The sequence below is a fragment of the Crotalus tigris genome, unplaced genomic scaffold (assembly GCF_016545835.1).
Source record: "Crotalus tigris isolate CLP2741 ecotype Arizona unplaced genomic scaffold, ASM1654583v1 scf7180000020347.5012614909:4044961, whole genome shotgun sequence".
NCBI classification, from domain to species: domain Eukaryota; kingdom Metazoa; phylum Chordata; class Lepidosauria; order Squamata; family Viperidae; genus Crotalus; species Crotalus tigris.
Window position 1 is genome coordinate 3,184,241 of NW_024097978.1, and position 21,133 is coordinate 3,205,373.

General features: G+C 38.3%; 1 protein-coding gene across 1 annotated transcript; it reads right to left on the minus strand.

Annotated features, from left to right (window-relative positions):
* Window positions 1–588: 588 nt before the first annotated feature.
* Window positions 589–20,900, minus strand: LRRC58 (leucine rich repeat containing 58). The gene is made up of 4 exons (XM_039366619.1): window positions 20,372–20,900; window positions 16,065–16,193; window positions 5,603–5,880; window positions 589–2,423 (listed from the first exon to the last, which is right to left on the minus strand). Exons 1-4 carry the CDS (start codon window positions 20,833–20,835, stop codon window positions 2,215–2,217), a joined length of 1,080 nt encoding a protein of 359 aa, XP_039222553.1. The 5' UTR covers window positions 20,836–20,900; the 3' UTR covers window positions 589–2,214.
* Window positions 20,901–21,133: the final 233 nt, after the last annotated feature.

A 21,133-nucleotide genomic window follows, 5' to 3' on the forward strand; every position in this document is an offset into this window, starting at 1 on the left:
AACACAGCCAAGCTCCCACCCAATCAGCTCATACCCCCACTGGCAGTTAAAAGGAAGAAACAGCTAAGACCACACATTGCTGCTCGAAGCACGAAGCTGAAAACACCAGCCTGAAGATGACGAATGGGACTTCGTCGAAACGTCGCCAAGACACTTCCAATTTTACGCGGGATAAAACCCGAACAACCAAAGACCTACATATATATATATATATATATATATATATATTTCAAAGACATGGGAGTAAATGATACATATGTATTCATGCAATGTCCACAAACCAACCCTATCAAACTGATAATCTTTCACTGGAGGCAGAAGCCACAATGGAAAAGTAGAAGTAGCTGTAGCTCCCAATTTCTTTCACAAATCTTGCAAAGATCCCAGTTAATAATACTGCATTCCTTTCTCCCTAAAATGGAGGGATTTTTCTATGTGAGATTCCCTTCTTCTCACTTATACATATAGCCTTCTATGTAGCTGAGAGCATTCCTAACATGATTCAGAAAAGAGGCTGTTCATTGCAAAAGTATTACTTTTACTCAGCACTCAACATGGGATTACTATTGATAATACTCATTCAGTCTGCAAAGGAAACACCGCTTCAAAAAAAAAAAACAAAGATTAAACCACAAATCTGTAGAGAAGAGCATATCTATTGTATGAAAAGGGGAGTCACAACTGTCTGATAGTGCGACTGTTGTGTGCTAAAAAATGATTGCCTAAGTTCACCAACGTACTGTCACTGATAAACTTAGTGATGTCTAATAAAAAGCAACTCCTCTGTGAATATTTATCTTTTGTAGAGACTAGAAGTATCCCTAAATATATGAGGTATCTTCAACAATTCAACATGCTTAGAAATGTAAGAGGCAGGAAGTTTGGGTCAAAGTCTTACAAAAAGGCAATGCATGTATGATAAGATCAAATTTGAGTATGAACAAGGGAAGAGAGGAAGGATATAATGTAAGTAACTTTGCAATAAAGGGAATAGAAGAAATAAACGGATTGGTAAAAATGTCTGACTTTTTACAAAATAAAGTTATATTATGTTAAATATATGGATACATGTACAGATAATTATATATGATAGAATGCTACCCATAACATAAAAGGTGGCAAATAATGGCACCAAGGTATATGTAAAAAAATGCAATTTTGCTTTAAATGAATTTGAACAGTGAATTCTTTATATTTCTCACAAGTTAGAAAATGGTAGTCTTCAAGAAGAAAACCCAAGGAAGGCACTAGTGATGCACTATAGCATAACACAGAAATTAGAAACTCCCAATTCTGGTGAACCACAACTTTCAAGAGCACAAGCCATAGGGAGCACTGCAGCAGCCGAGTGAATTTAGCCCCTGTGGAGGAAACTGGGGCAATTTACCTGACAAAATACAATTTTTCTGTCTGTCTTTTGCCCTGCATTAATATACCTATTTCAGTTCTTGGGTCAAAAAAATAGGAAAAGTGCTACCAAAAAGCAATAATTTTGCTGCCAAATGTTTGGAGGTATGATTTAACAATGCACTGAAGGACAGAAAAATGAAGCTGGTATAAAAATATGGAAAGGCACATTAACGCTATTATAGCATAGCATTTGATCATAGGCAGTGAAACCAAATAAGAAGGAAGTAACACATTTTGATATTTGTGCGTTTTGGAGGAATTTTGCTAAAAAATAAATATATAAAGCCCAAGCAGCTTTATGGGAAGAACAATATTCAAGTACAACAGTTGCTAAACACATTACTAAAGAACTCCTACTCTGTATTCTTAGATAAGCATGTTATCACAGTGATTAAAGAAAATCCACCTTAAAGTCAGTCTCAGAACTGAAGTTTAAAACAGGAGTATCAAACTTGCAATGTCACATGACGTGTCGCGACATATCGCAATTTTTTTCCATTGCCGGCAATGGGGTAGGCGCAGTTTCGGCATGACGCATCTGGCCTAGAGGCTGGCAGTTTGACACCCCTGGTTTAAAACATCTCTAACAAGTCACCAGTGCCAAGAATTCCTGAAACATCTCAAGCTTTAAGAGTGTCCTTCCAGGTAGCAAGCTGTAAGATGTCTTTACACTAATTTCCCTCTAAGGCATTTAGTGGCTTTCTCATGGATAATTCTACAGGTGCATTTTCAGTGAATAATATAATATAGGCAAGCCCATTCCAAAGGACATCAGGCACTTGCTTCTTGTATTATCTTTTCTTCCTATCCCAAAAGAACCTTTTGCATTCTGCGTGCAGCAACAATGGCTTCATCTTCTGAATCAGATTCACTCTGGGAATTAGAACTCTGAGATGCAGAACTGAAAGGGGAAGAACACTCAGGGGAACAAAGGTAGTGCATCAGTGGAACACGGTACTTCCCACAGAAATCGACAAATTTTATTTGGCGGACACAGCTGTCAAAGTAGACTCCTAAAGAGAGAAGAAAGGATGTTTTTAAAGTAGTGTTTGCAGTTGTTGTATAAACATGTACATACATCATTTTCCATGTGTTTTAAGTCATTAGGTCCTTAGTTTATGACAGCTGCTAAACTAAATCAAGTCAATGGTACCACTGTCTCTTGTTTGAGGGGCTGGTTGGTTGGTTATATAGCTGTTGGCTATCAGCTCTTTAAACATATCAATAGAGTAGATGGAACTTATTCCAATCCAGCTACACAATTCTTTGGAAGGTGCAAAAATTAAATTGGACATCAGTGTTTTAGATTGGGTTGAGGTATAGAGAATAAAAATCTATTCACTTTTATTTAGAAATAAATACCATTGAGTTCAATGTAGGGAACATGTTTATTGTGACAAAAAAAAAATTGGAGTTCCACAGCATTTTTTCTGACTAACAAGTTTTATTAAAAGGCATATACCTTTTAATAAAATGTCTGGAATCTGACAGTTCTAAGTAACTGGAACACAAATTATAAAAATTGGCATTTTCACCCAGAACTAATATCCTTATGGCAGGATGATCGTTCTTGTAAGCAAGCCTGGGTTTTAATTACACTTTTTAAAGTTTCTCTTCTGATTTGCTTTTTATGTCTAAATGTTAACCGGCTGGTTGAATGCTGATTTATTTTAAACTTCTGCTTTATCTGTGGGTTTTTTTGTCCTTTACCTTTGATCTTTTTGACTGTTTTGAATAACTCTTGCCTCTCTGTAAGAAAGTCACGGCATGTTTCTGAGTAGTGAAAGTGTTTGGACTTGTTTTACATTTATATTGGATTTTCACTACAGGGATTTTGTCTTTTATTAGCTTGCAAATAGTCGGGAGGTTATTTTTTTATTTTTTATTATCTTCGATCGAAATATCCAAAAATATTGTCTCTCCATTTTCTCACTCTGAGGAATATTACTTCAATGTACTTTGTTCCCTCTCTCTGAGGAGTTTTATCTCTCATTGCTAGGTTACAAGACCACATTGTATCAGATTATAGGCATTTGAAAAAAAGACTATTTGGTAATATACAAACCCATGTTGAAAACTTTTTTAAAATGTTTGACAAAATAATAATGGTTACAAAAAATGCCCCGATGCAAGTAACTGTTGTTAAATCATGTTCATAAAAGAAATTTGATTTGAAAGTGGTAGATTCGGTGAAGGGCACTAAAAGAAATATGGATCTTACAGACTTAGAACTAACTGAGAGGATTGCACATGCCTTCCAGAAGTTCAGGGTTGCATTCCTTTACAACAGCAGAAAACTAATTGAAAGGGTATGTGATCAATTGGTTTCCCCTAAGAAGATTGAAGGAGATTGGGAATGGATTTATCATAGTCAACCTGGAAAACAATTTCATCTGGACTTTTGGGGGAAGGTAGATCGACTTTGGAGAATGGATTTATTATATTAAACTGGACAACAATTGATAAGAGATGGTATTAAGAAACAAACATGGATATTTGATCCAGGACGAATCAGAATTATCTATTGGGATTATTTGGGATAGATAAGAAGCTGTGGTAAACTTTCTACAAATTGAATGCAATAATAGTTTGTTAACAAGAGGGTTTTGAAATTTTACTCGTTTTTGTTGTTGTTCTACCTCAGTGGTGGCGAACCTATGGCACGCGTGCCAGAGGTGGCACTCAGAGCCCTCCCTGTGGTAAGGTGACCAACCGTCCTCCTTTAGGGAGGACAGTCCTCCTTTTGTAAGTTCTGTCCTCCCTCAAAAAGTGTCCTCCTTCATGCCCTCCTTTTCGATATTTGAAGACTAATCTGCAGGGCTTTTTTTCCCCTCATAGAACGCTCAGAACGGCATTCCGGCACCTTTTTTTGATGTTTTTTTTTTTTCAAATTTTGCATGAGCTGTGCTACTCCCACTATTGGCTTTCGAAAGCCAATAGGAATTGCTGCTAAGCACGCCAAAACACCTGGCTAGCAAACTTTGCACGTGCAAGTTGTCTGTATTATTGTTGAAATGAATAAAAGTTTCTTTTATTTACGATATTTTTTCTTCAATTTATTTGTGTCCTCCTTTTCATTGTAAAAAAGTTGGTCACCTTACCTGTGGGCACATGCACCATGCCCCAGAGATGGCCACCGTCCCTCTTCAACCAGCCGCCCGCTAACTTGCCGAGGTCCCATGTGGCTGGATGCATCCCAGCACAACTGGTTTCCCTCCCCCCCGTCCCATCCCTCCTGGCCTTGCATGCTCTCCTTTTCCCACTGCATCGCCTCCTCAGCTGTCGGCAGGCCGTCCAGCTCAAGAAGCAGATTCTCTGTAACTGCTGGTGGTGGGCTGCAGAGCCCAGAGTGCGCCAGTCGAGGGGCCAGCAGGCTGTGGCTGCTGATGGACACTGTCGCCCCCATGCAGTCACTGGCCTGTGTGCGGGGGCCGATGGTATGAGGCAGCAGCCTCCCTGGCCCCTGCCTCACTTTGCCCTGTGACAATGGCACCCTCGCCCCACCCTGCCTCACCCCACAGTACAAGCCTCCTGCCCACTGCCCCACCTGCCAGAGACCCCCCTGGATCTCCCCCAATCCTGCCCGGCCCCCACAGGCATCCCTCCCCATGAGCAACATTGAGGTGACCATGCCCGCCTTGGCCACACCCACCCAGTCTGCCATGAACACCACAGCCACACCCACCCAGTGGGCCACGCCCACCTGCCACCCGGCGATAAATAAGTGGGTTTTGGGTTGCAGTTTAGGCACTTGGTCTCTAAAAGGTTCGCCATCACTTTTCTACCTGTTAACTATTTTGCCATTAATATAGATAGATAGATAACAGGTTAATAATTTGCAAATAGAATTAGAAGTTTAAAAATGTTTGGGGCCTGTTTTACAAGGGGTGGGAAACTAATATTGTTGCAATATATTTATCAGTGTTCAATAAGGGGAATAATATATGTATATGTGTTTGTGTCTTTTTTTAATGCACTTTTAAAATATTTTGTTTTTTGTTTATTCTTGTTAATTTTTTGTGCTTTGTATTTTAATTTTTTTAATAAAAATAAAAATTACTGATGAGTTTTTTTTTATTTTAAGCCTAGCATTTAAGGAAAAAAACATTAAAATAGTTTCCCAAATGTCTTGAAAAAAGTGCTATTGATTTCTAAACTTAATTTTCTCTTAAAAGCAGAGAAAATAATGTACCTCCACACTTAGGATTAGGACAATTGCTGGCCAGAGTCAAATATCGAAGGAGATTTCCAGGGAGATCACTAGCAACATAAGGAATATTGCGAGTTTTGATAGTGCGTCCAGCCAGTTCTTGGAGGCTTGGAGGATTGTAGGTCAGTTCACGGACAAACCTCACAACCAAAGGATTCCCACGCAAACTCAGTTCTTCAAGCTGAACTAGATTGAGGATCTCCCGAGGAAGATATGTCAGTAAGTTATTGTGGAGGCTAAGAGAGCGAAGTGAATGCAACCTGGAAAATCAGAAACAGGAAAAATAATGGTAAGACTCTACCATCAAGTACACCAAAAGGAGCAACAAACCCTCTTCCAGGATGACAGATATTATTTATCTGTGTATTAAACAATGCACTTCCCTAATATGCATGGTGAAGCTATTATAAAAAATATGAACACAGAGAAGGATTTTTCTATGGCATTTACAGTACTAACAGAGCAGAACAGAATAATAGTTAGAAGGCACCTTGGAAGTCTTCTAGTCCAACCTCCTGCTCAGGCAGGAAACAATATACCATTTCATACAAATGGCTATTCAATCTCTTCTTAAGAACTTCCAGTGTTGGAGCAATCACAACTTCTGGAGGCACATTGTTCCACTGATCAGGAAATTTTTCCTTAGTTCTAGATCGCTTCTCTCCAAGTGTGGTCTTACCAAGACATTATAAAATGGTATTAACACCTCACATGATCTTGATTCTATCCCTCTCTGTTAGCTTTTTTGGCAACTGCAACACACTGCTGGCTCATATTTAAGTGATTGTCTATTAGAACTTCAAGATCCCTCTCACAGTTATGACTATTGAGCCAGGTACCATCTATACTATACCTGTGCATTTGGGTTTTTTTGCCTAAATGTAGAACCTTGCTTTTTTCACCACTGAATTTCATTTTGTTAAATAGCGTCCAATGTTCAAGTATATCAAGATTCTTCTGTATCTTAAGCCTATCTTCTGGAGTGTTGGTTATTCCTGCCAGCTTGGTGTTGTCTGCAAATTTAATGAGTTCTTCATCCAAATGATTGATGAAGATATTGAAGAGTACTGGGCCTAAAACAGAGCCTTGGGGTACCCCATTGCATACTTCCCTCCATGTGGATAAAGTTCCATTGAGGACTACACGTTGGCCAGCCAATTACAAATCCATCTGTTGATGATGCTGCCTAACCCACATTTTTCTATCTTATCAAATAGTAGGTTGTGATCTACTTTATCAAATGCCTTACTGAAGCCCAACTAATTATATCCACCGCATTCCTTTGGTCCACTAATTTTGTCACTTTGTCAAAGAACGCAATAAGATTTGTCTGGCATGAGATCTGTTTTTGACAAACCCATGTTGGCCTTTGGTTATGACTTTGCTGATTCATTGCTTGATTACCTTTTCCAGAATCTTCCCAGGTATTGACGTTAGGCTGATAGGTCTGTAATTTCCTGGATCTATTTTTTTTCTTTTTTGAAGATGTGAACTACATCAGCTCTTTTCAAGTCCTCTGGTAGTTCCCCGGTGCTCCAGGATCTTTGAAAGATATAGTTCAGTGGTTCTGAGATAGCGTCTGCCAGTTCCTTCAGAACCTTGGTGGGTAATCCATCTGGTCCTGGTGATTTGAACTTGTCTAAGGTGGACATGTGCTTACTTACCATTTTCTTGTCTATTTTAACTTGTATTCCTAATCTGTTTTTTATAGTACTGTTTTTGATAAGTTGGACTGTTTTTTCCTTTTGCCTAAGAGGGATGCAAAAAATGAGCAGTTAAGCAGTTCTGTTTTCTCCCTGTTGCTTATCACCTTCTTGCCACTTTCTCCCATTAATGGACCACTCGTTCACTGTTATTTTTGACTTTTGTCACAAGCCTTAGTTCATTTTGAGCCTTCGCTTTCCTCACTTCACCTTTGCAGGCTTGGGCTATTTGCTGACATTCTGCCTTAGTTATGTGCCCCCGTTTCCACTTTTTATACTTGTCCTTTTTGTCTTTTAATGTAGCAGAGAGTTCTTTATGCAGCCATGCTGTGTTTTTTTGAGACCTGTTATTTTTCTTCTTCATTGGTATTGTGCTAGACTGAGCTTTTATAATCTCACTTTCCAAAGTTTCCCAAGTTTCTTGGGTTGTTTTCCCTTTGAGGATTTGCATCCATAGAATCCTTCCCAAGTTCTAAGTTTATTGAAATTAGCTCTCTTAAAGTCCAAGACTCTAGTTTGACTTTATTCTAATGCTTGAATTCCAATATTGCATAATGTTGAATTTCAATATTGCATGATCACTCCCCCCAAGGTTCCTGTAGCTTAAATACTTTCTATCATTTCATCTCTGCTAGTGAGAATTAAGCCCAATATGGCTGATTACCTATTTCCCTTCTCTACCTTTTGGGAAACAAAGTTGCCTGCTAGGTTTGTCAGGAACCTGTTTGATCTTCCGCTTGGTTCCTGTTTGGTTGGGTGGCCTATTGTATACACCTATGGAAATGTCTTCCCCCCTTTTATATTGACCCAAATGTATTCAAGACAGTTTTCATCATTGTGCTCTATTTCTATAGTGATGTAGTTATTTCTTATATATAGTGCAACTCCATCTCCTCTTTTATTTGGTCTGTTTTTTTAAAAAATAATTTAAATCCCTCTAGCTGTATATTCCATTTGTGGGTTTCATATCACCAAGTTTCCATAATGGCAACAATATCACATCTGCCCTTCATTTTCTTGATTTTCTAATTCATCCTGTTTATTCCTCATACTCTTGTGCATTGGTATATAGACATTTGAGTCCTTTTTGACTGACCCTGTGTTTACTTTCTATATAATCTGTTTTGTGCCCCAGTTCTACTTCCTTACCACCAGTTTGATTAGTGCACATGATATGGCACACACTATCAAAATGGCACACGCTATCAAAAGTTTGATTTTCCTTAACAGCAAGGTTGAGATTCTTATGCACACAAACATCTACAGCATGTTACAAGTACTGATAACCCTATTAGTTTTAGATTGCTGGGGACAGAAATGTTCTGTATCAATCAACTATTTGTCCCCATTGTTTAGTTAAAATGTTTCTCCAGAAAATCCGTAAATTTAATGCCAAGTTACTCAATCCCTTTCTTTGATGGATGCAAACCATCTCTTTTGTAGTTTTTTTTATCAGACTAGCTGCAGATGTTGTGACTAATATAACCAAAGCCTTTCGCTTTTCACCATTCCTTTAGTCATTGAACTCCACTATATGCTGGCCTTTTCCTTTTTATAGTATAGAGTGTTTTTGCATTTTTTGAAAGCTCTATATTACTTATTAATTTTTAGAATAATGAAGCTGCTTTTTAGAATTCAGTAATTTAAAAATGAGTCTAATTTGTAATAAACCAAAATAGGACAATATGCATGGCTCTGTAACAAACATATGTACTTTTGAGTGTAATAGATTTAGGGAATTACCCTGATTACACTTATTAAGTACAGCAATTCTATCAAAGGAGACGAAGTTGGACAATCTATTTGCAAGAAAGTTTGTGCTGTCTTGCTGGTGCCTATTAATTTTAGCATGAAAATATCCAAGCACTTATCAACATGCTGTTTGACAATCTGGTCAAAGTCCTTGCCTACTGTAGATGTCATGCTATCAAATCTGTAGTTTTCAAATCCTTCTTCTGAAGATGGGTTGCCTCCTCCAGTGTTCTAGGATTTCATATAACCTTTTGAAGTTTTTCAAGATTACTAAGATTGGTACTGCAATCACGTCTGCAAGTTTGTACACTACAGTGCTGTAGAATGTAAGTCAACTGGTTCTGAATTTTTTTAAATTACACACAGACCTCATTTAGCAACCACAATTTGGACCAGCTTCTCTGTTTTTAGGCAAGCAATCATTAAGTGGGAAATCACATGACTGTGAATGTCAGGCACAAGCAACTTGTGAATAATCTCAAGCAGAAGGTTTATTTTAATCACCTATGTGATATTTCCTTGGGAACAGTCAGATGAAGTTTCAGAAATTCTGGGGGAGCTCAGACCTGTGCCCTTTTTTGCAATGCAGGGAGTCTAAGCTCAGCAACTTCTTAATCTCTCCCTCCAGTCTAGTTGGAGATTCCAGCACAATGACTCTGCTTTCCTTTTGTCCATTTCCCACCCTTTGGAATGCTTATGCTGGTACTGGGATAACTAGCAAGAACGGAATTAATATTGTGTTTACATTTGTTGGAGAAAGGGATTACATGAGAGTAAGCAGGCTCACATTGGGGAATACACATCAAAATAACTGGCATTCCAGAGCACACTTGGAACTGGGAGTCGCAAGTGTTCTACCCAAACAGCTGATGTATTCCCCTGCTTACTCTCTTGCTGATGTTTTCTTGCTAACTCTTGTAATCTCTTTCTCTCCAATCTTTCTGCTCTGCAAGGGGGAGGGAAGCAACAGGTCAGGCACAGGATAATGTATATAGACTGTAATGATAATTGAATGACTGAGGGACATGCTGAAGATCATAAATTTGCATTGATCAGTTATTCATTTTGCACCATGGAAACTGAGTGAACACCAAATGAGGCAGTCAGTAAGCGAGATCTACTTGTAGCTAAGTTCTCTTTTCTTGTCTATCCTAAATTACCCTTTTCTCATTCCTCTGCAGTATAATGACCAGCTAGGGCTCTATTTATCTTCAGAGGGGAAAATAGTTACAAAATAGGAGAAATTCTGCCTTCTCACCATTGTCCATTACTGCTTCACCACTTTTTCTTCAGAAGTGCCTTGTTTTACTTTCATTTCTAATGTACATAAAGAATCTTTTTATTCTTTTTGCTATCTCTAGCAAGCTTCACCACATTCTGAACTTTAGCCTTTAGTTCCTACAGTTTCTTGACATCCTACCTCTTTGGTTATATTTTCTTTCTTCCATTTTCTGTAAATTTTGCTTTTTCTCTGAAGTATTTTAGAGAAACTGCACATGTACACAGTGGTACCTTTGAATTTATCCTGTTTTTCTGTTATGAGAATTGTTTTATAGATTTTCCCGTCTTCCTGCATTTTTCTTTCAAGGAATTCAAGCCAATGGATCTGATCTATCTTCCTTTGAAGTTCATTAAAATCCATTTTCAAAGTTCAACTTTTAGGTAGCTCTTCTCAGTTCGTCCTCCTCCAGTGTAGATATCATGAATTCAAGGATAACATAATTTTCAGTATATTTGATTCTGTGTTTTAGTTACACTTACTTTTTATTCTCATTTGATATCCTCCTGACGAGAATGGTGAGGTTCCTTCTCAAGTTTTATAAACTGTATCCTATCTCTTCTTAACAGTCCTTTCTGAAGTAGCATTGGCCCTTGTCAAACTTCTGTTTGTTTTCCCTATTTGCTTACTTAGTAATACCTTTATTGATTGGCCTATGGGCCATATCAAAGTGCAGCGTTCCAAACACATGTTATACTAAAATGCAGTAAAATAATTTAGAATGGAATTGGTTAAAATATAATTTAGAATAAAATAGAAATAAAATACAATTTAAAACGAAATTGGGATAAAATATATTTTTAAAATGAAATTAGAATCAAATAGGGCAATTTAAGATGTAAATAGATAAAATATGATAAAATTGTATTTTACTATCACCCCTACAATCTACCCCAATCAGTCTCACATATGCCAATCTCAGCCAAACCATTTTGCTCAGGTACTGTGCTGTGTTAAATGTAATTTTCAAATTCTGACCGCACATATGGTAAGATATTTTGGTATGGGGGTTCCAATGGGTCATTCGTTTAGTGTATAGGCCAAGGTACCTATCTCTCACCCTCTTATATAGGCAGCAGTAAAATAGGATGTGAACCAGGTCCTCAACCTCTGCCACTCCACTGATGGCAGAGACGTCCATTATAGGATATAGAGTGGAATTTCTCATATCTGACCATTGTGTCAAGCTGTTCAAATCTTGCTCGTGTGAATATTTCCCTAAGATATTTTGGCAGTTGTAACTTCAAATAGCTGTCTGCTTGACAAGTGTGTTTGTATTTGCTCAGCCATTTCAAGTTACCAATCTTACTAAGAATGGCTATGTCATTTTGTGCTTCAGTATCCATAATTCTTTGGGCAGCTCTTTTTTTAGATTGTTCCCCCATTACGTAAGAGACAGGAAGGCCACAGCTTCTTACAAAATTTGTCAATTTAGTGAACCAGGAAGTTCGTGATTGTAATTTTATCTGCTCTAGTAGGCATAACTTGGGAGTCTATCACTCATTAATTTTATGCCTGTAATTATATATTCTAATTTTGGATAGAGCATGAATTGTATGAATTCCCAGTTCAGCTCTAACTGCTGCAGCAGATGTTCTTGGATCTATGCCCAAAATACATCTCAGGTGCTGAGACTGCGTTTGTTCTAGTGTTGTAACTGAGTATATACTCCAAACCTCTGCTCCATACAAAAGCATAGGAGTAACCTTAGCTTTATATATACTTTGATTAATGGAACAAGGGATCCTGGATAACTATGATTCTTTAATTTAAGCAGTAGATTCAAATGAGCCTTTGCTCTAAGTGTGCTCCATTGATGATGGCAAACCCAAAATCCAGTCTTGGAAAACATTATGCCTAAGTATACAAAAGTGTTAACCTGTTCAATTGGTTCACCATCTAATTGCCATCTATGTCTCTCATGATGTTTTCCAAACACCATGATTTTTTATTTAGATTAACTGATGATTAGGGAAGGTGTCCTGGCAATAGGAGTTAACCTTCTTAATAGTCTGTGCAATCCTACTTGTGAATACGATAATAGGATATCATCGACATAGAGCAAGCTATTACAGTATGCATTTAGGATCATCGGCATGGAATCCTTCGTTAACCCTGGCAGGTCATTAATGTATAGATTAAATAATAATGCGGCCAGGATATACCCTTTCTTACCCCTTTATTTCTGTGAATCCTGTTAGTCAAGCCCCATTAACCCCATCCTGGAAGTGTGCCCATCACTCGCCCTCCCTCTCCCTCTCCCTCAGTTGTCACCCTAGACCGCGCGCCCAGATCCAGCAGCATCGACCATTCACCATGCTCACTTCCTCCCTCCTTTTCACCCCATCCATCCATCCGTGGTTCCAATATTTCACCATCCATTCCTATCGTCCCTATTCCCTCCAAATCCTTTCTTTGCCTAGCCATGCAATGACTGCCTTCTCCGGTTCTGGTTCTGCCTCTGGTAAGCGCCATCCGCATTCTGACTTGCTCCTTGTGTATTTTTAATGTCTGGTATGCCGGGGGCAATTCTATGCATCGATTGATTGAATCCATGTTGGAGAGCCAGGCCTCCTTCAGCAGGTGTCCTCCTTTGGAGGCATCCTGGGTGATGGCTTCTGCTCCCTTGAAATCGAATGAGTGCCTGTTGTTAACCATATGCGTCCATATATAAGGCTTGGAAATTTGGGGACTAAAAGTGTTTTTAAGACTTTTTAAAAAAAAACTTGAAAAGTTTACAATATAAGTTTTGGATTTAAAAACTGAAAAATGATGTTGATGACATCTAGTGCTGAATTATGGCACTACAACTTATTTATGCCTAAAAGAATCCTGGCAAATTGGATAAGACTTTGGCTGGTCTTGGAGGCTTTTACTTTTGAGAATTGCAGCTGAGAAAAAGGAACAGACTTAGGAGCTGCTTATCTGTATGACAGAGATGATAATATTACTCTAAAACTGGCCTGTCTGAACTATGAACACAAATAATGACTTTCAGAACTGTATTGTGGAACTATTTTCCTGTAGAAGAAACATACATTATAATAGCCTGATATGATGGAACACTTTGGATTATAAATCTTGATTGTTAAACAACGTTTACTGGTTCTTTCTTCTCCCTGGACAGAAAGGATATATTTCTCATTGGACAGAAAAAATTGAATTTTACTTATATCTGATTAGGGGAGGTTTAAGAACAGCTGGTTGGTTGAATAAATGTATAAAGGCTGCTTACAAAAAATAAAATGCTTAGCTCTAAATAGTAAAAAACCATCCTTAACGTGTCTCCAGAAGCCTTAGTTTGCCATATTACCAAGACAATTACCAAAAAAAAGAAAGAAAAGAAATTCTCTCCATGTTGAAATTAATACAAGAAACAATTGCTTTAGCTCATGATGAGATTAAAAATAACACAAAGGAGATAAAAGACCAATTTTCTAATTTAAATCTACAAACTCAGAAAATAACTACAGAGAAGGAACCAGCAACCCAGAAAATAGAAGGAAAACTAGAGAATGCTGATACAAACATTGAGGTTCTAAAGGAAGAAACTACTGATCATTCAGATAAATGAAGTCTTAGAAGACACAACGATAATACTGGAAATGGAAAAGACATTTTATAAACCAAGATTTCAGAACATACTGGAGGATAAGGAAGGAGAGCTGATGGAATGGAAGTTAAAGCCGTTAACAGAATTGTGGGATACCAGAGAAGAAGGGAGGCTGTTTAATGAACATCAATGGGCTAGTTCTTCCAAAAATACTACAGAGAAGGAACCAGCAACCAGAAAATAGAAGGAAAACTAGAGAATGCTGACACAAATATTGATGATTCAAAGGAGGAAACAAATGACCAGACTCAGATAAATGAAAACTCAGAAGATATAATAATAATATTGGATAACCAAATTGTTTTCTTGTTTCAAATAATATACATAAAAATAGAGGAAGAATTATTTGACAATCCAGATGTACTGACTTGGAAAGTTAGTTATCAAAGGAAGAAAGCTAGAGTAAGACTGGAGGAAACAGAAACTTTGACCTATTAGAGAGGATGTTACATTACCAATTAGATGTTTGAATATAGTTAAGAATAGATTGCTAGAAATAGAAGTATTATTATAACTAAATACATAGGATTTGTAATCAGAATATTATATCTTAGTATGAAAAGGGAAATAAGAACATGCTAAGAACTTTGAATAAGGGAAGTTTTTGGTTACCCAAATATAACTTGTTCTGAAATTATAAATGATTAGGATATTTTGAACATGGATGGGAAATTAAAATTGAAAAAAGCGAAAACAGGATATGGACTGAATAAATGGATATTGAGTGCAAATGCAATTAAGATATTCTTTGGTTAGAAAAGATATTCTAAACTGATATTATTGACACTATTAGAAAAATGTAACAAATGATAGGTAATTGTATATTTACTAATAATAATAAAAATTGTATTTGCTTAGTGTGGAAAAATGTCTATTACCAGAAGAAGAGAGGATGTACTGGAGGGTGTAATAATGGATTTAGTTTGAAGAAGCTTACATGTACCACGGAATTACTAATGGACTCATTCATCATGTTGTCTATTAGGCACTTGATTGTAAAAATAGAAAATTAATAAAATATTTATTTAAAAAAGTGAAGGAATTTGTTGGCTAGTCCTTGAGGTTCTGGCCATCCCAGCACTTCCAGTCATGTAATCATGCTCTGGGTGCTTGGCAACCCACTTACATTTATGGTGGTTGCAGTTACTCAAGGTCACATGATTGAGACCTTCCCTACAGGCTTCCCAAAAGTAAACTCATTGGAGAAGTTGACAAGGAAGATCACAAGTTGCTTGGGTCACAGACCCTCTGCGCTCGCACTGCATCTCCCCAGCCACTCACACATCCTCCTGAGCCTTGCTGAGCTTGTGCTACATCTACCCTGCCACTTGCACACCCCTGAGCACTCTCCTCAAGCCCTGCTGCACTCTTGCTATGGTTACCTGGCAAATTTACACACCTTTCTTACCCAACAGCAGCCATTTCAAGTCCAGCTGTCCATCTCCATCACATGTGCACGCTCCCTGAGCCTCACTGCACTTGTGCTACGTCTCTATGGTGACCCATGCATCCGATCTCCCACTGAAAGCAGCCACTTACTTACCTGCCTGTGGCCGGCTTACAAGCCACCTAAGACTTGCAATTTCCTGCTGGTTGTTGGAAGCCAGCAAAAAGTTGCAAGGAGGTACTTGCTTAACAAGCCACAATCCTCCTTTAATAATGGCAACAGAGACTGCAGGGATTGCCATCACAAGTCATGTAATAATGTGATGTCATACTTTACATTACGACAGTATTGCTTACCAATGGAAGTTTTGGTCCCAAATGCTGTTGTAACTCAAGCACTATCTGTAATTGGTTTCAGCATTCAATGGAAATAGTATATCTAATATAATAGTATATAATTTTCGCTAAATCAAATATCACACTATTTGAGCTCACAGTAATCACAATCTACCAGTATAATTTATAGATCAGCATGTACAATTATTGTACAATTTGCTGACTGTGATGCAGCATTGTGAGATTGTGTTAATATATAGAAGATATTCTCCTTTTCACACAAAAAGGCTTCAAAAGAAAATAGTTATCAGTTTTATAGGCAACTAAATTCAGGACACAGATATCAAAAAGAGTAACATGGCTAGATATACTCACTGTGCCAACTGAGGTGGAATACTCTGTATCCTGTTATCACAGAGGACTAGGTAACTTAGTGAAGACAGGTTTGCTAACTCTGGTGGAATGGAAGTAATGAAATTTCCTCCAAGATATAAAAATTCTAAACTGAAAGAGAAATAAAAATCAATACATACAGTTTGCATCCATTTCCAATAAGAGTACTGATTCAGCATGTCATTTAGAACATAAATCAGTAGACCTCAGCCGTTTATATATTACAAAATGATTACATTAAAGAAACTTTAACAAACAAACTTAAAAGCAAAGGTAGAGGAAATGGTTCATCAGGTTACGTTCCTCCAGATAGGTCCCTTGAATTAAAAAAAATGCTATCAAGAAAATAATAATAGATGAAAAATAATTTCTTTCTGTCTCCAAGCTCTGATATGTGCCTCCCAAAGAGAATAAGTGTTTCCTATTGAATTTCTATCTGCCAGACAGTTGCTGAGACCACTCAGAAAGAAATCAATACTCAGCACAGCATTACAAGGTCCTCAAAGCAGTAGGTTTCTGGTACATGTAAAAGTTATGAAACATGCATCATGAAGTGAACCCAATCTCTGTATTTGTATTCCAATTTGGATACAAGTACAGCAGCCATAGTTTGCATTACAACACATGGTTTGTCATTCCTTTCCCATTCCACCCCTTTGAAGATGCCTATGCTTAAAGCTGTATTTGCAGGAAGGTAGCAGGCATCTGGATTGATATTTCTGATTGGCCATAATCCTATTTTAGAAGAGGTTTCAAAGACAATAAAATGCCCTGCCAGTTTGCTGAGTGAGATGCCATGGTGACTTTATTTTCTTCTGTTTATTTCTGTCGAAGTATTTGGGAGGAGTCATTTGACACCTGATCAAGTAATAGCAACAGCAACAGCACTTAAGACTTATATACCGCTTCATAGTGCTTTACAGCCCATTTTAAGCAGTTTACAGAGTCAGCATATTGCCCCCAACTAACTGGGGCCTCATTTTACCAACCTCGGAAGGATGGAAGACTGAGTCAACCTTAAGCCAGTGAGAATCGAACTGCCGAACTGCTGGCAGCTGGTGGTGCGCTCTAATCACTGCACCACCATGGCTCTATCTGACACCTGATCTAGTAATGACAGCAATACATTGACAGCATTGATATTAGGCAAGTATGCTTTATTTTCCCCCAGGAAATGCAAAAGGAAAAGAAGAAAAATAATACAAGCCATTATTGGGCCAAGCCCACATGAACCCTGGTAAATCTGAGTGAGGCTAGAGAGGCAACTGCTGCACTCCTCCTCTAATAAAGCTTATTGGATTTACCTTGAGTCCTATTTAGATTACCTTTGCTGCTTCATCTATTACCAATTGAGAACTGGCACAAACCACATTGGTCCACATCAAATTATAAATAATAAATTGTTTTTATGCCTCTTCAGTATATTATTTATTTATTTATTTATTTATTTATTTATTTATGAGACTTATATACCGCTTTAAGTGCAAGCACTCTCTAAGCGGTGTACACCAGTAAGCAATGTATATATATATTTACATTGCCCCCAACAATCTGGGTCCTCATTTTACCTACCTCGGAAGGATGGAAGGCTGAGTCAACCTTGAGCCGGTGAGATTTGAACTGCTGACTTGCTGAACAGTCAGCTAAAGTGGCCTGCAGTACTGCACTCTAACTGCTGCGCCACCTCGGCTCACCTCGGCTCATTAATGGGAAAAAGCGAACTTTGATCTTGACGTGATACAATATTGTTCCTTATAAGTACATTCTGTCTGCTTATAAGCTCAAGTCAGCACATAAAAACTAACTTGGTGGAAGCAATTGGCACAAGGTCATCTGTTAAATTCACAAATGAATAGATATTTGGACCTAGGTCTCTAATTCTAGCATTAGAGTGTAGTGAACTTTGTGGTAAAGCTTAGCTCTATTAAACTATTCTTTAATAATTAATAGTAACAATACTTTAGTAATTAAACACATAACCACAATACTCAGAAATAGTATGCCTCTAAATATACAAAATTAATTACCAGGTGATATTTGAAGTTTGAAGGCAATGCCTGCAACACCTTTACATCGTAGCAAAATGGAGAATACTAGCAGAAAATAATAAGACAGTGAGAAAAATATACTACATGACTGTGCATCTGCAAATCAGCTATGAATAGATTCTAAAAGAAAATGGAATTGTGCAAAGTATTAAACAGATACTTATCAAATATTATTTCTAGTATTATTCTAAAATTATTTTCAAGAGGATCTTGCACTATTTTTTCTAAATTTACAGAAGCCTCTTAAATATATAAAGCAAACTGATCATACTGAAAAGGGAAGAACATAGGAAACTACAATGAGAGATTAGAACAGATTAAACAAACTGTCCCTGAGTTGAAATATTGGCAATAGTGACTGGAAAACAAGATATGGACTAAAATGATGAAAATTGGAACAATTGTATTTGAACTGGAAGCTAGGCTTGCAATTGCACATTTGCACTCTCATTTCTGAGATATGTCCTCCCCTTTACAAAGATTTCTTTTTTACTTGAGTATGTCATGATTCTATGACTAGGACCCTTGGAGAATAAAAGACTATTCCTGAAAATTGGTGCACACTCAGACCCATTATACTCCCAAAAACCATTGTTCATGTCCCAGGCTTCTTATGGTTACTCACTGATATTTCCCATTTTTTGCTTTTCAGTGTAATTAATATGCTTTATTTCCAAAACAGCAGAACAGAGAAAAACACTTACTGTGACTGAACATTCCTAGTGTTATAATATGTAAAACAGATAGTAGAAAGAAAATAAAAATACTGTATAAATTGAAGATTAACCCCCCTCATTGTTTTCATTACAAGGTATCTATATGAACAAAATTAAATTACAATATTCATTAAATATACAGATAAAGAGAAAATACAAAACACAATAATATATTAAACTAAATGAAATTGGTCTAAATTGGTCACAAATACTATTCCCTGCCTGTTAAAAAAGAATAATTTTCAACTATTACTTCCTGAAATGAGGCTGTATTTTTCAATTGAAATGTGAAAATATGGAAAAGAGGAAGAAACTTAGCTTTTGCATTTCACTGGAGAAAAATTGATTCAAGGTAACAATTTTGTAGATGGCCAAATTGATATTTCCAAATAAAAGATTTATGAATTTATTTTTAAGCTACAATTCTCCCACATGACCTTCTTGTGAAAAAGGGGGCCAAAACAAAGCTGACAATCTAATATTGTATCTTTGTGTATATGCGTGAATCTATCTAGCTGTATCATGGAGCATTAAGCGGCGATAATAAACCAATCCAATAAAAAATAAAACTCCAACTCACTTCTCAAACTCATCCTGAAGACATTTCTTAAACTCTTATATTAAACTATAACTGAAGTTAAAATGAATGAAAGTGTTGAAATTACCTGAAAGACCACCTACTCCCATACTGTAATGTCTGCCCTACACTCTTTTGTAGATCTCACTAGAGATACAAGATCAGCAGATTGTGATTTTTCTGTGCCCAAAAATATAATTATGAAATAAGTTTGTGGGAATTGAAAAATACAAAAATACGAAACATTTTGAATAGCCTGGATGAAAAAAAAAATTCAAATAATGTTGTATTTTTTTATAAATATTATCTTTGCACCGTCTGATATTTTTTAAAGCCATTCAAGTATGTTGTATTAAGTGCATTCAACCAAAGCTACAATAATCCAGAAGGCTACTAAATGGTCATAAAGGCTGGTTAAAGCTTTCTGGTGTCAACTATTGGTTGCCTATATTTTAGCAGTACACAAGTAGTCTAATATAAAAGTTCTAAATAATTATAATAATTTATTAAATTTGTGTCACATCAGTGAAACAAACAAATTACAACAAAATCAGTAAAAGATAAATATGGCAAGTGTGATGAAATGAGGTCTCTCCCCCGCCAAAAGCATGGCTAAAGAAGCAAATAATAAATCCATTTTTTAAAAGAGACTACTGGGAGTTTGTGTATAGAACACCCCCAGATTATCAATACTCAAGAAAAACACCGAATGAGCTGATGCCCTACTTGAAATAACCTGGTAGTATAAAACCACTGAGACCTCCTAAAAGATGCGTGCCTTGACTGAAGCAGAGCTCACATTTCGAGGAACAGCAGCGAGCCTCGCCGCATTTTCGATCGAGGGCACTGGTGCACCTCCCGCAAAATGCAGCCTAAGCTTCGGTTCGGAAGGCCACCCGTAGCCGGCTTCCCCGGGAGCCTCTTGGCCCCTCTTCCGAGCCGGCTCACCTGCTGAGCTCCTGGATGGCGGGGGGGATGCTCTGGAGCCGGTTGCTCCCCAGGCTGAGGCTCTGGAGGCGGGAGAGGCCCAGGAGCGAGGCTGGGAAGTACGTGAAGCGGTTGCCGCTCAAGTTGAGGAGGCGCAAGGACTGGCCCAGGGGGGCGCTGGCCAGGCCCTTCGGGAGCGACCCGCGGGACCCCAACCGGTTGTTCTTCGCCAGCAGCGTGTGCAGATGCGCCAGGTCCAGCAGCTCGGGGCCCAGCACCGACAGCCCCGTCCCGCTCACGTCCAAGACCTCTAGGGCCGGATACCAGCTCCCTAGCCTCGCGGGCAACTCGCCCGCCGGGGACAGCCAGGAGGGGGGGAGCACCAGGCGCCGCGAGGACGGCTCCGCGACGCCCCTCACCCGCAGCTCGCCTTCCTCGCCCGCTCGTCGGGCTTCGGCTTCGGCCTGCACTCCTTCCTCCGCCATCTCATCAAGACCGAGCCCCGGAACCTGCGTACGATCGCGCTCGTAGGGCCCTGAGTAGCAGAACGTCAGGCCGCGCTTCGGCCGCTTTCTCCTGCAATCGGTCGAGACTTATACAGGTTCCCGGGCTGGTCCCGCAGGAATGGGCTAGCCCGCCGATCGAGGGTGTTTCTGATTCGGCTTTTCTGAGGGGCGTCGTGGAGTTCAGGGGCCCAGTGTGCTGTCAATGGCCTCCACGGGCATTTTTTAACTGTAGGGTTAGGGTTAGGCCGACGTATTTTTTCTTGCAGAGTAATTTGCT